The 15,165-nt window shown below is 38.3% G+C and overlaps 1 protein-coding gene across 2 annotated transcripts in view; it reads left to right on the top strand.

The window, feature by feature from the left end:
- Positions 1 to 15,165, top strand: part of shroom4 (shroom family member 4) — a 64,473-nt gene that overhangs the window by 10,791 nt on the left and 38,517 nt on the right. Inside the window, exon 1 of one of the 2 annotated variants that reach the window (XM_055200064.2) lies at positions 5,740 to 5,884. The exons of the other annotated variant lie outside the window; for it this stretch is intronic. Within the exon in view, the coding sequence (XP_055056039.2) occupies positions 5,840 to 5,884 (45 nt within the window). The 5' untranslated portion in view covers positions 5,740 to 5,839. Of the gene's footprint in view, positions 1 to 5,739; positions 5,885 to 15,165 lie in introns of those variants that run through there. 2 annotated transcript variants of the gene reach the window in all.

Genomic DNA, 15,165 nt, shown 5'->3' on the forward strand with positions numbered 1-15,165 from the left:
TCTGAGCACTGTAGGGTTACCAGAGTGACCACTGACTGATTGGTCTCTCTCTCTCTCTCTCTCTCTCTCTCTCTCTCTCTCTCTCTCTCTCTCTCTCGCTCTCTCTCTCATTAAGGTGGAATTAAGCTAAGGTGCAAATAGAATAGAATCAGAGGATATTTACAATATAAAATAGACTTTGAAATATAAACATTTGAAGTATACAAATTTACATTTACGGAGGCACATGAGAGGAAGAATAACAGTACTGTACAAGATCAGGGCTGTATTATTTCTGAGGGTGTGTAACTGATAAATGTAGGGCTGCAACTAACGATTATTTTAATAATCGATTAATCTGTCGATTATTTTTTCGATTAATCGATGAATCGGATAAAAAAACAAAAAACAAGAAAAGCATTCATTTCCAACCCCTTATTCAAAACAGAACAAAAATCTTTAGAAATTACACAAACATGTTGCTCCTTGAACATACCTGAGCTGTTACAATAATAATAAAATAAAATAAAAATGGACTAACACAAAAAATGCACATGTATGCTTTACATCTGCCAAATATATAGACTTTTTATGATGCATTTCCCATCAAGAAGCCTCTCTTGATGGGATCAAAAAGATAGTAAATGAGTACACTCTTAGAAATAAAGGTACAAAAGTTGTCACTGGACAGTACTCTTTCAAAAAGGTACACCTTTGTACCCAAAAAGTGCATATTAGTACTTCAAAAGTACATATTGGCAGTTCAAAGATACATATTTGTACCTAAATGGTACATATTAGGACTTTTTATAAAGGGTACTGCCCCAGTGACAGCTTTGTAGCTTTATATTTGACTTCATGTGTTTTCTCTGATCAGATAGCTAACTCATTTGTTAAAACTGTTCTATTTACATTTGGCCACATACATGCGTCTTGTCAAAACGGAAAATGCTTCTTCTACTCCCGCGCAAAATGCAAATACACCATTTATTACTTCGCTTTAAAAAATGTAAGACGATGTTTATGTAACAAAAGGCGGCACTTACTGAATGTTGGGCCGGGCACGCGCGTCTCCTTGCTTGGCAGTCGGCATGAGCTGGAGCGCGCAGGAAAGAGCAGCAGGAGAGTGATGGCACGATGATTTTACGTACAGGTCCATGACGGGGAAAAGCGTTCATACAACTCCCTCTCAAGGTTTTATTTCATTGTTTAATATCAGTGGAGTTTGTCATTGGAGTTTTTTATTCGTTCTAGAAACTTTTTTACCCGCTGTCGTCGCTCCATAAAGCATAAGCGTGTCGTCTTTGTTTGTTTACCTCTTTGCCGGCTAACTTCCAGGTGACGCGCTTACGTTTGGGATGAGTAAAACACTGACATGTGGTTTTCCTCTACCTTAGCTGGTTTTTTTCCCATCTTTTTCCCGCCGCCCTGTCTTTTCTCCGCCCTGTCTATGAGCCGCCGAACTCTGCAAGCAACAGTGCGCGAGAGAGACCGACGCTGCGTCCCAAACCGCATACTTCCATACTATATAGTAGGCGAAAAGCACTACTTCTCATACTCTTTGCCTACTATATAGTATGGAAATATGCTGTTTGGGACGCAGCACGAGTGTGTTCACTCCGCTCCGCGATTAACTGATTTTTTTTTGTTTTTTTTTTTTTTAAATTAAACGTCTCTGCGTCACGCGACACGACGAATCGATAATGAAATTCGTTGCCAACACTTTTAGTAATCGATTTTTATCGATTTAATCGATTCGTTGTTGCAGCCCTAGATAAATGAATTTGGCGGCAGCTGATGGGTGTCTGTCTTCCCACAGTATGTATATATGTGTATGTTTTTGAATAGATGTTCTGCATCACATTCCCAGTGGACTTTGGCAGTGGGTATTATTTTCACATTGAATATGTATAAGCACATGCACTGGAACAAGTCGCTATGCACTAAGCCTGTGGGAAACATTATTATGTTTCAGGAAAGAAAAGATGCCTAATGATAAATACATGGCGTGTTTTTGATTTGATTGCGGTCTTAACTTTCACTCGATTTTATAATGGATCATGATTAGTGTTTGTCCATTGTTTGAGTCTTAGTTTTTACTCTAAACTGGAATGTATTTTCATAATTTTAACTTAAATATATTACTTGTCAAAATTAAACAAGTAAAAATAAAAACTGTCAACTAATATATTTAAGTTGAATGAACACAAAATTTAAAGGCAACCAGGTAACTGGTTGAACCAACTCGTTTTTATAGTGTAGCAGTAATGCTTGCATGTAGTCGATTGATTTTGTTTTTTATTTGGAGCACATATAACATTCCCACACAAATGTGTGACTTACTTTTTATTCCCTTACTTCTTCAGTTGCTGTGATGCCTGTTGTTTTTTCTTCAAGAGCAGATGTGAGCCAAAACCCACGTAATCTAGATCTTCCTAGAATCTTCCACAGTTTCCTATTTTTCTACACCTTTCTTTTTTTAACATTCTTTCCCATAGGGACCCCGTGATTCCTTATTGGTTCCAGGGACTGGTTGAGCGGTGGATGGTTGTCAGGGTTATAACAACGATATAGTTTTTTTCAGTGGTGGCTGTTGACTTCCCTTCCGAGAGGCGCGAATTCAAATGATGAACATGACGCGGTCTTGTCAAAATAAGTGCCTGCTGCACACGCGTCGAAAGGGTTTATGATAAAAGAGATGTGCACAAAATACTCTCAAGACACTAACTTAACACTAAACATGAAATTTTAAGGAGTATCTGGCAAACATGAGCGTCTCTTTTATCATAAACCCCTTCGAAGCGTCTGAAGCAGGCTGGTATTTTGACATCACACGTGATGCACATACATTTACATGACGCGTAGGGATGTAACGGTTTTATAAATTTCGTGGTATTGCGGAATTAAATTTTCCCGTTACAACCGTGGTCACATGATTCGGTAAAACGTTAGGTCTTCCGGGCAACACGTGTAGTTTTTTTCCGGCCAAGTGAAGCGAGGTGAGGGCCACGGGAACTACAATTCTCATAATCCCATGCGTGCCACTCTGATGCCTCTCTACAAGTGGAGCGACAATGGCGGAAGCAAAAGAAACGCAAATTTAAAATCTGGAAAAAGTTCGCGTTCGCTGTGACAAGAAACGAGAAAGGACAAAATGTGATGGACATACAAAAACGCGTGAGTAAATCCGTGAATGTGAGTGTGTATGCCGTTTCACAATTAGAAGGCAGCCTCCTTAGGTCGCATATGCAGGCTGCATCCGTCATTATTACACACCTGGTGTATTTAAATTAACTGAGTATTACATTCGCAAGTCATACGCGTGTTACAACAATATATAAGAATAATAGTCAACTTGAAAAATTTTAATATTCTGAAATAAGACGGTCTTCATGACGTATGCAGCCTGCGAATGCGACCTATGGAGGCTGCAGACTTCCTAATGGGAAACGCACCCCTGTATTGAGGTCCAGCTTAATAAGTAAGCTGCTATTTTCATTTTTACTGGGTTGTTTTTGTTTTCAGGAATTGACCCATCTTAAAACCCATTATCTTGATTCTACAATCACAACCGTTGTTTTCAAAAGAGTACCAAGCATTAGCATTAATAATAATAATAAATAAAAAAACTAGGTCAATTGAGGGAGTGACTCAATTCTTAAAACCTGACTTATTGGGAGTTGTTTAAAGTTGTTAAACTAAACAAAAACTACATTTTTTTATTTTATTACATGGTCTTATTATTTTTGTCCTTTTTATGAAAATTGTACACTACACTTTGTACATTGTAATGTTCAGTCTTGTTTAATAAACACTTTTGGCAGCTTTTCCAAGTCTTCCTTTGTTTTTCCCTCCCATAAATGCTTCAATAATTATCGTACCGTGGGCTTCATACCGTAATATTACCGTACCGTGAATTTTTGGTACCGTTACATCCCTAATGACGCGCCAAACACATTTTGAAATGACGGCCCACACATTTGACGGGCTACATGCATGTTTCGGCGAGCTTCGCATCATTTGCCGCCACTGTTTTTTTTAAAACATAATTACTTCTATATAGGATGGGCCTTAAAGGAGCATTTCACCCGTAGAAACATTGATCTTTATTGAAAGTGTGTCATATTTGTAGTCGAAATTTAACATACATTTAGAATTTGGTGCCTATCGGACCGAGAAAAGTGGTGTTTGTAGTCTCACTCCCTCAACAAAGATATTGAACTTCCTGCTTTCAATGATGCAAAATGATGATTTTTACATCATTGAAAGAAGGAAGTATAACACTGAAATCTGTATTTCACCTGTCTCAGCGGCAACTGAGGAAATGATGCACGACCATTCAAAAACATGACTGGGGTTCTAACTATACAAAGCTTTATGCAAATGGTTTGAAGTGTCCCTTTAAATCAGAAGCACCATTTACTGCATTTACTATAAAGCCTGGAACAGCCAGGACATTTTCCAAAATAACTCTGATCATGTTCGTCCGAAAAAAGACAATCACATACATCGAAGATGGCCTGAGGGCAATTTTCAATTTTCTAAACTATCCCTCCAAACAGGATCGCATATTTTTAGTTAATTTGTGTAAAAAGTGTTTTTAGGAATGTCCTAAAAAGGTGGGAGGGACACATTATAAACCTCATAAATCAGCCTGGGTCATGATTTTGTGATGTGTTCATGCCTTAGTTTATAAGTGATGTTCTCTGTACATTTGCGTGCTTGTTTGTTTCGACTGCTGATGCGACTAGTTAACAGACGTTTGCTTGGTCTAAAGGTGTTGTTTTATCTGTCTGGTTACAATTTTTTGGTGGAATGTGTCTTACTAAAACACATTTAAAATATTGTGATTATCATATAAAGTGAACATGGAGGAGGACGAGTATTGCTCCACCCCTGTCAGGAGTATTTATATGCATTCCTATTAAAGAAGAAAAAAGAGACTGAAAGACTCAGTTAAGGAACAGATGTTGGATGTGTTAATCATTGTCACGACACGGTCTCCTACACAAAGTCTGAGCAAGAGATATACAGGCATTTCTTTTTGAAATGTTCAGAGAACACTTAACACAGTCAGACCTTGTACAGTATATATAGTGTCCTGTCAGATAATATAAAGTTAAATGAATGAAAACTCTCTCTCACACACACTCAGATGCAGGTCACGATACACTCCTGGGCTAAATCTGTACAACATACTCCTGGCTGCTCTCTGTTAATGGTTTTCTGACTGGAGAAACCATTAGAGGCATTGATAAAGCAGCGCTTGTTTTAGAGAAGTGTTCTTGGACAAGCCTCCTCTCAGGCATTTCTTCACGAAAGGTCCCATTGGAAAAACATGTGAATTACCGCTGAAAAATGAGGGTATATATATATTGTAAATCGTATGAAAAATGTTATGACAGGTTCCCTTACAAATGAGTTTATTCAACGACTGAACCCTCGTAGAATAATGTCCGTCAATATGATATACGTATTCCACTTTTATGCATAATGTCATCACGTACAGCTTGGTACAGCTCTCTCTCTTTCTTTCAAATGTTTCCTATAAAATAGCAATTGAGTTTCTTTTGCTCTTTGTGCGTTTGGCAATGCTTGGTAGGGCCCTTCAGGTTACTTAGCAGCTCCGGCAAACCTTCTTCTTCGAGCCAGCTGTGGCACAATGGCAGGCAGAAAGCCAGGCTGGCAACAGCGGCACACCCCGTTATTTATAGCGCAATAGAGTGGGTGACCTCATGCCGCCGGGGCAAAGACCAGGGCTGAGACACAGGGAGCCCATTCTTTCCTGCTGCAGGGCCCGAGGGCCATATAGACCTTCTGCTGAATACAGATTGGCTTTTACACTCGTCTTTCTCTTTACATGATGAATTCGGGAACTGCTCTGATTTCTGATGTTGTGGCACAGGTAAATGTTTTTGGTATTTTATTCTAAACCACAGATCTAGGATCAGACTTTGTTTACTGACATGACACGACTGTGGTGTAGCACTGGGTGCGTGACATCAAAATGTTTTTTATGTTGGGTTTTTATCTGCAACGGTTAATGGAAACTGAAATGTTTTACTGAAATTTTACCATTGTAAGACTCGCACTTGTGACATATTTCCAATTTTAAATACCACTGCTCGATTTTTGTGGTGTGTGTGTCTGTGTGTTTCTCACAATATTTTGTGAACATTAGCATCTTTAGTTATTAAAACTACAGCAAACTAATTCATTATATCTAATACCATATAAACAAATAAATCACTTTTATATTTTATGAAGTGTTAACTTTTTTTTATCATTTAGTTCAATGATTTATAGTAAGGGTGCACGGGCCAGCGCGGGGTTAATTGTAACACGGACTGTTTGCATTGTTGCACAAGGTTGAGCATTTTGTTTTGTTTGCGGTATTTTTTCACGCTGCCAAAACATGATCTCCTGCAAATTATTGGAAATGTATAATGTTTTTCCGGAGAGTTATTGATGAACGAGTGTTTTGGTGGCATGTAAGTAAATGTTTTCATCATGGTTTTTTTTCCGGTTTCTAAGTTGGGTGTGTAAGATACCAAATCCAATGTTATGTCATATTAATCAGTGTCTTGTTGAATTAAACATAGCGTCGTTTTGAAATATGTCTGCAGCTCTTAGCAACTTTTTTGGTGGGCTTGAAAATATTTTGACCCAGTGTGGTTAATTGCAGGGCTTTGAACCAGAATTTTTTCCCAATTGGTTCGTTCCCAATAGAAACAGTATTTTAACGTTTCCGGTTTTCGGTTCAACCCTAAAATTTATGTTCCTGAACCAGTTAGAAAAAAAAATAAAGTTCCCGAACTGGTTAATAACGTTCCATGTCAGCTGTGGGACAATAATTAGACTGATCATTAGGACATTAAACTTAAATTATTAGTCTACATAATTTTACTTAAGTCTCTATCTTGTCATCAAACATTAAAAAAGGCTACATTATGCAAGCGGCATAACTGTAATTCAGACATGCCTACATTTGTTGAGTGGACTTAAACACGCGCACACACACAGACAGAGGAAGAATTCCAAACAGTGCTTTGGGAAGAAGATGCAGCATAAACAGTTGCTCCACATAAAGTGAAAATTGTTTTGTTTTTCAGTGCTTTATCCGCCAAATGTATTTTAATGGACTACAGTATGAGACACAGTAGCGTAACTCTCTCTCAAGTTTATACATCAAGAGTTCTGATCTTTGAAGGGCGGAGTTGGACCGGACACATTCAACCGCATGTGCGCACAGAAAATTGTTCACTCTAGCGTCTTTTAGCAGTTAAACTGTTTAAAATCACGTAAGTGTTAACATTTGCAAGCCTTTGAAACACATGCAAATTATCAACTTTCACCCTATTTCAATTTGCATATTAATCTGCGAATCGCATGCAAGCCGAACCTTGGGTTGTGATCTGTACGGATCATGGATCAACTGTGATCCGTTACACCGCTAATTAGTAAAAAACAAACATCTTGAGATACTTGGTAGCCTACAATGTTTACCTCTTATGGTTGAGCATTAGAGACTTGGGCTTGAGTAGGCTACTTGCTGGTGGCAAGCTTTTCATTTCTCCAATGAGTCAACGACGGCCGAAAGTGAACTTCATAGAGTATTGCACAGAAATCTTGTCGAAGAACGAAAAAAATAACTGTATTAACCAGTTACCATTATTTTAAATAAACGTTTCTGTTCCGGAACATATATAAGTTTCTGGTTTCATTTCTATTCCTTGCAAAACATCAAAAGTTTCTGGTTTTTGTTTTCGTTCCATGAACCGTCCTTGGTAAATTGTAACGCTGTGTTACAGCTAACCCCTCAGATATGAAAACGCTAACGTTAGCATAATTCTTGCCGTTATTTTAAATAGGCTACACATGAATGATTGCTAGCTGCCAGCAAAATAAATGTGCCCGTCTTATCAAAAATTGTGGGTCAAATGTATTTTGTTAATATCTTTAATATTTTGATTGAATGAGGTCACGTCAAAGATTAAAATCTAAATTAAATTAATGGCTAAAATAAGACTTTGATGCTCATTATCTCAGAATTAGATTTTTGAAACTGTAGTATGGTTATTACAGACTTTGAATTTGTCATAATTGTGCTGCTTTTTCTCACATATTTAGACATTTGTCCATTTAAATTTGAACTATTGTTAGAAAAGGGCTGGATGAATGAATACAGTGTGGATACCTGTCTATTATAGACAGATATATAAACAGTATCCACTTCAAGTATATAGACAAAATAGTATTGAAATATTTGCCTGCAAATTTAATTTTTAGCAAGTGTTACAACTAACCCCCTGCCTGTTACAATTAATCCCACCTAAGGGGTAAGTTGTAACATTTGCCCTTCTGTCACGTTTGGTGTAATTGTTCAAGAATGGTAAGTACTAGTAACAAACTTCAAATGTTCATTTGTAGCAGAGATGTGTGTGTTGCTTGTGTAAAAATAAAATGAATCAAACTCAAATATTTTTTGAATGATTGAGCCAAAACCAAAAAGTGTTTGGTTGTGCCCAGCTCACCCCTATTTGACAAGTGTTTCACTTTAAATTCAAGTTAGAATATAAATGTATTGATCTTATAGCGCATGTGCAATTCTGGGTCATCCACTATTTACTTTGTGCTGAATATAGCAAACTCATTGTAGTGGGTGAGGTTTGGACTTACTGTTTCATCACACTGTCCGGCGCAGACAGACGCGCTCCCTCCCTCCTGTGATCCCACAGCCTGGGAGTGATCTTGCATTTTTTGGTACACTCCTGACAGCATAACTATGAATAGCCTCTCAAAGCAATAATTGTATTAAAGCTATTCCCATCATGGGACTTTTCATTTTCAAGGGCTTTTTCTTGTAATCCGAGGCATTTCTCGCCTCCTGTAGCTCAAATCAGGTCACGGTTTATTTCGAAAATAAGTTACAGGAAAGGAGTCCAAGCGGTGCCGTTTGTTCGCTGTACTCCCTTCCCTCCCTGCTCATCTCGGTTGTTTTTATAATCGCAAGGGTTCGGATGGCTTACTAGCAGAAATTTCCCCCTAACGTTCAAGATCTCTTGAGTATTTTCCACCAGGTCCTGTTTGAAGAATGGGTACGGAAATTCTTATTCTCGTGGCATGTAAGGAGTGGTCGTTCCTGTGGGAGATTAAAGAAATAACGGAGATGGAGAAAAAGAAGGGATTTGTCACGTAGAACTGTTCAACTCCCTATAAAGGTCTCTTTGTAAACCTTTATTCACGAGCAACATGGAGCAGTGCCCAAACTAAACAAGCGCCTGCGTACAAACACACAGGCGTACGTAAATACAGAATAAGGCCTAATGGAACATAGGTGTGGTTAAAGTTATTTTTATCAAACCTACTACAAGAAGAACATGCGCTCAAGGGAAAAAAGAAGAGAGCGGGAATGAAACTACTGGGTGGGCATAGAGGAAAAAGAGAGAGGCGTAATTGTGAATGGTGTAGAGGTGTAGACGTTCACTTAGGTCCATGTGGTGTGCACCAGCAGCTTCTAGAAGTTGTTCACTAAATAAACCGATAAGATCCAAGAACCAGCAGGGGAGAAATACCATGACATCATGGCCCGGGGTACCCGCTGTAAGGTTTCTCTGAAGAATGAGGTCTGGTTTAGCAAAGGAAAGCAGGTGAAGCGCGCCGCCAGCTTTTTCTTCCTTTCCCCCTACGTTTAAATCGCTTTCACGTCTTCCTCACAGGGAGTTGTGGAAGATCTGAGCACTTTGGCAGCATATGAGGTAAGACTGCGTGTGAGAGTTTGTTTTATTGGCACGGGGGCTCACGGGGCACACGGGTATGCCCGCCAACTGAGCATGTGAAGTGAATTTGTTCTCTTTATCCTGCCATAAAATGTACCTGTTCTGAGCGCCACTAGACTTTTTCCAAAGAAGTATGTTCAGCAGATTGGATATTCGGGTGGAAACAAGCTGTGTTTGTTTGGGGTTTATGAACTAATGGAAGGATAGGCTACATCACTTCTCTCCCAGCCTTAGAAAGCACAGATGCACCTGGAGAACACGCATGGGTTTTCTTTAGGAGGTTTATAACATTTGCTGCACAATTTCGACACACTGAGTCTTTGATATGGTACACTTATCAATTCAGATGATTTTTTTGTCACTTATGTGTGGCAGGTACCAACAAACACATGCAACTTTACATTGAGTTGAATTGAGATGAAGCCATTGTGAAGGATTTTGTGTGACTGTTGACTATGGTTTCCCAGAGAAACTTATTTGTTTGTAGCAGATGGGAAGAAGGAACTGAAAGAGAGCAATGTCCTCAGTAAGGCTATAATTGTGACCATACATCTGAATAATGTTTCCATTGCATGCAACAGCTTTTGTGCATCTTGTACCAGCCGAATACATGAGAATACTACAAGCCTCATTTCGCTGGAGAAGAAACTGAAAATCTGTACGATCTGTCATACATAGCTTAGGTTTATATTCCTAGGTTGACCCAAAGATACAAGATGCTTTAAAAGTGCTTTGTGTAATTTTTAAGAGGATGTCTTGACAAAAATGCAATATAATATACATAACTATATTATCGTGGTGTATCAAGACCTTGCATAATGAACTGTGTTGTTTTTATTACCTTAGAATGAGCCGTTTTTGTCTAGATAAATCGTGTGTCGCCATTTTGCACCGCCATATTTCTACAGTAGCCCTAAACAGACAGCTACCGTAGCTTCACTATGCGTTTCGAAAGGGAGGGGTGAGTTGTGGACTGAGCTAGGGATGGGACGATTACAGGTTTCACGATTAACTACGTTGAAATGTCTGGACGGTTAGTATTATCGTTTAAAATTTAATTATCATTACGACCGTGTTTGTTTACCGTGATTTTGAAAACTCGAGGTAAATCCTGTCCAGCCAGAATCTGTTTGAAGCAGGTGCACAGATGCTACATAGTTTTTTGCACAAGACGGCATTTAAGGGATAATGTATTGCATTCATTCACGGTAAACTTATTAGACAGATTTATTTATTTTTTACCACAGAAATAATTTTAGGGGCATGAAATATTAAATAGTGATTTTCAAAAATACAACTTGTTCAAATGTTTTCAGTGTGTGTATAAGTTATTTTTGAACATTTCCATTTCATTTCAACAAAACCATGATAATATTGATAACTTTGGTCACTATAATCATGATAGGAAATTTTCATACCGTCCCATCCCTAGACTGAGCCGTTGGTTGCAATTCACAGCTGTTAGCTAAATTCTTCTAAAAAAATCTTTGGTCTCATTGAGGTTCTTGCTTTCAGGTAACACCAATTAATGAGTAATCATGCAAATAGGTAAGGAATCAGATGTCAGCTCATGTGTATAGCCCATCTGCAACAGTACATTTTTGGAGAAATGCAACACCTGTCATTCATACCTCTGGGCATTTCCTTCCCATTGCATCTTCTTTTCACAATGTTAAAATATGTTACACACAAACAATCATCAGCACATAAACACCTCTGCTTGTGGTCCTGCTTGTGAGATAACATCTTTTCACGAGTTCTGCCCACATCCTGACACTCTCTGTCCCCCACCAAGCATTTTATTCAGTCAGCATGAATATTCCCATTATGTCCCTCTGGACACGTTCTGGCTTTGATCTCTCCAAAAACCACATTCAAATATTCCCGCAATGCTCACCACATTCACATATTCAAATACAACACATGTGTATCTGTTTACGCTACAGAGCAGACAGTTGGCATCGGATGAGTCTCCAAATGGTAAAAGTGACGCGTGTTAACATCTTTCAAGAAAGATATGGTTTCAGTGGTGAAACACCGGGGCTCTCTTGTTACAAAATGGTGACATGTGTATCACTTTCTTCTTAAGATAGTTATTCTACTTTAAAATTAAGAAATGCTAAACTTGATCTATTGTTTGACTAATCATTTGCAATATTGGCTTTTATGAAACATGAAATGTTGGAGTAAAACTACTTGCCCAATGTTTTAATAAATACATCTATCTGCTAGGACTGTGACGGATAATTGCGTGTCCCATTAAAAATACCTGTCTGAAATCATTTCTTAATCACAAGGTTGTGATTCTGTGTTTCATGCACAGCTTGTGCGTGTACTACAGCGTTTTGGTCAGTAGGAAGTCCTTATCAATCTAAAATCATTATGAGTCGGAGTCGTTTATAACATGCATTTAAAAAAGCAACACTTGTTAAACAAAATCATTCAAAATATTCTTTATTATCATGAAAAAACAATTTGAAAAACAGCTATATAAATATTCTTATAGACATTTTCTTGCGTCTTGCGGTTTTTTGCCGCCTGCCGCGCACGCGTTTTTGAAGGAGCGCTGAGAGCGGAAAAGTGCCCAACGTCATTCGCGTCTTTCCATTGTCCAATCGAATGAGGGAAGAGACGGGCCTTACGTTGTGGTGAGTGAAGTTTACAGTTGCTTTGAAGAACCGGACTCCACTCGCGTGTTTGTGTACCTCTCACCCTCAAACAAGGTCAGAGCAAGTGCCCTCTTTTTAAAGTTTCTGCTAATATGACAGTTAACAGCAAAAGAGCGCTCACACTTCAATATTTGATTGACAAGACAGCTGACTCGGTGGTTGCTTAGCAATATGAAAAGCCGCGTCGCACTGCTCTTTTTTTTAAAAAGGCAGTGTATCGCCCCTTGCATTTGCAAGCGTTTAAAGCGCTTTTGGTGTGACTGGCCCCTAATGCTACTTCTTCTGTGGTACAAATGGAGCTTTTACACGTGAGCGCCCTCTGGCTTTTGGATGTGCCGGAATTTCACCGTAATTCATTAAAATTCATTAATTGAGAAAACGCGCATTTGCACGATTAAGCGTCACAGCCCTACTATCCGCACCACTACTCAAGATCTTGAGTATAGTTGAGTTTTTAAGCATACGTGAGGTTCCGTGTACAATGCAAGTGATGCAAATTTCATCATCAAAATAGTATGCGCGAACTGTATGCGCAATTTTTATAACCATGCATACTTTTTCATGCGTAGGTCGTGCATGCGTGTACAAAAGAATGTAGTCTGTAGCCCAGGAGATGCATTGCATTTTGTCGTAAAGTGCATGCGTTGACCGTCTGCATATACGTATGAGTCAAATTAACTATGCTTTGCACATAGTAGGGATGCTCATATCAATGCCGATCTCCACTATAAATACGTGTCCGATCACTATTCTGAATCGGACAGCCGATCTTATTCACAGCTATTTCATGTACTACGGCTTTTGATCAGTAATTCCTTATCGATCTGAAATCACTGTTAGTTTGAATCATTTATAACATGCATTTGAAAAAGCAACACTTGTTAAACATAATCATTATAAATATTCTTAATTATCATGAAAATACCTGAAAAGGTTTAAAGGACAGCAATATAAATATATCCTTAAGCCATTTCCTGGAGCTGCGTGTCATCATAGCTGCATGTGTATTGTTCTTCGTCTACAGCGCATTTTAAGTTTCCGCACGAGAGCGCCCCCTGGCTTTTGGATGTAGCGGCATTTCACCGTAATTCATTGAGAAGCATAGCAAGCATTATCGGCCGATCGAACGGAGCATCCCTAGCACATACGTTCACATACGCGTAACAAAATAACTATACTGCGGCCTTTAAGGTTACTTCCGGATTTTAGAATAACAATTAACTCATCAAAGCTATTAAACAACAGAAATGTAACAATGCAAATTAGTTTGTGATTTAAAAACATTTTAGGATCGCTTAGGCATTTTGTCAACGTGAGTTGATGAGTTCCTGTCTGCAATGGGATCTTATTGGCTACTTTTTCATTATTAGGTAATCCATTTCAAAAACATAAATACAATTGTAGTTTTGTAATGCTATAAATATGTCGGCACACTCATATTTTTCTCTCTCTATATAAAAAGTATATAACTACGCCTTTAGATCAAAAGGTTTTACGAAACATTCCAGTTAAGTCATCCCAAACTTTGACAGATAGTATACTGTATGTACAGTTTGGATGAAGACGCAATCCTCCCACATATATAAATAAGATTTCATGACAGTCAACTTTATAGTTCTGATTCTAAACAGCCCTTAAGGGAAATACCCTTTGCGGTAACCACAGAATATTAAGAGAAACCCACACATCAGAAACCCTTTCAGTGTAAAAGCTTAACAACTGCCTGCTGTTGCAGTTTAGCTGGTACCACATTCGCATGCTGCAGATACAGCCGTGTGAAGCAGCCTGCCGAGGGCCGACCTTAGATGCATCCCAGCAGCGCACACGTATGTGTTTAGAGTTTGCATGTGTTGACACATTCTCGATCATTCACAAGCCATACGGGGGACGGTAGTTGCGCAAACAATATGTTTCTGGTCTCCAAGTTCTATTTGTCCAAGTTTACATTAAGCTGCCTGCCAATCTCTGGTTTATGTCCACCATTCCTCCAACTCCTTATGGTCTATAATGTGACTTCACTTTAAAAGCTTTGTAGCATTAGCTTTGCGTATTGATGGATTTGCGCAAAGAGAAACGGGCTCCAATGTAAGTCAGAAAAATGAATGTGATACTCTGGTAGGGCTGCACGATTCCAGGAAAAATGATGATCACGATTGTTTTGCTCAAACTTTTGATCACGATTAAAAATACGATCATTCTTTTAGTGAAGAACTTCTATTTACTTCAGTATTTTTATTACACTTTACAGCCATGTATATAATATTATATACATTTATATTCCTATATTATAAAATATTTTATTGTTTTGTAATATCCACAGCTCCAATTCTCTTAGATCTTTTTAAAACATTTAAAATAATTCCGCAAAATCCGCATAAATTTTGCAAAAGAAATCCGCAGAAATAACAAAAATAACTCCTTACACATTCCTTACAGCTGTACGACTATTGCAGCAATTAAAGCAGTTCAGTTTTTAACTGTCAAAATTATAAAATATCTTTTATTTATTTTAGAGCCTTTTTTGTTTGTTAAATTAAGGTTTTTGATAATGAACAAGCGGTTAGCGGCCGACAGCTAACGTCATGTTGACGACTTGTTTGATCAAATGAGCCTCTCAAATCAACAATTCACTTGCCTACAATAACGTCTATATAATATGTATATTTTTAGCATATAACAATGTTAGTTTAAATGTTTATTATCAGCACACTATTTTTAAAAAGCGGAGGGGGCTGCTC

Source organism: Misgurnus anguillicaudatus, chromosome 21, assembly GCF_027580225.2.
Source record: "Misgurnus anguillicaudatus chromosome 21, ASM2758022v2, whole genome shotgun sequence".
NCBI classification, from domain to species: Eukaryota; Metazoa; Chordata; class Actinopteri; order Cypriniformes; family Cobitidae; genus Misgurnus; species Misgurnus anguillicaudatus.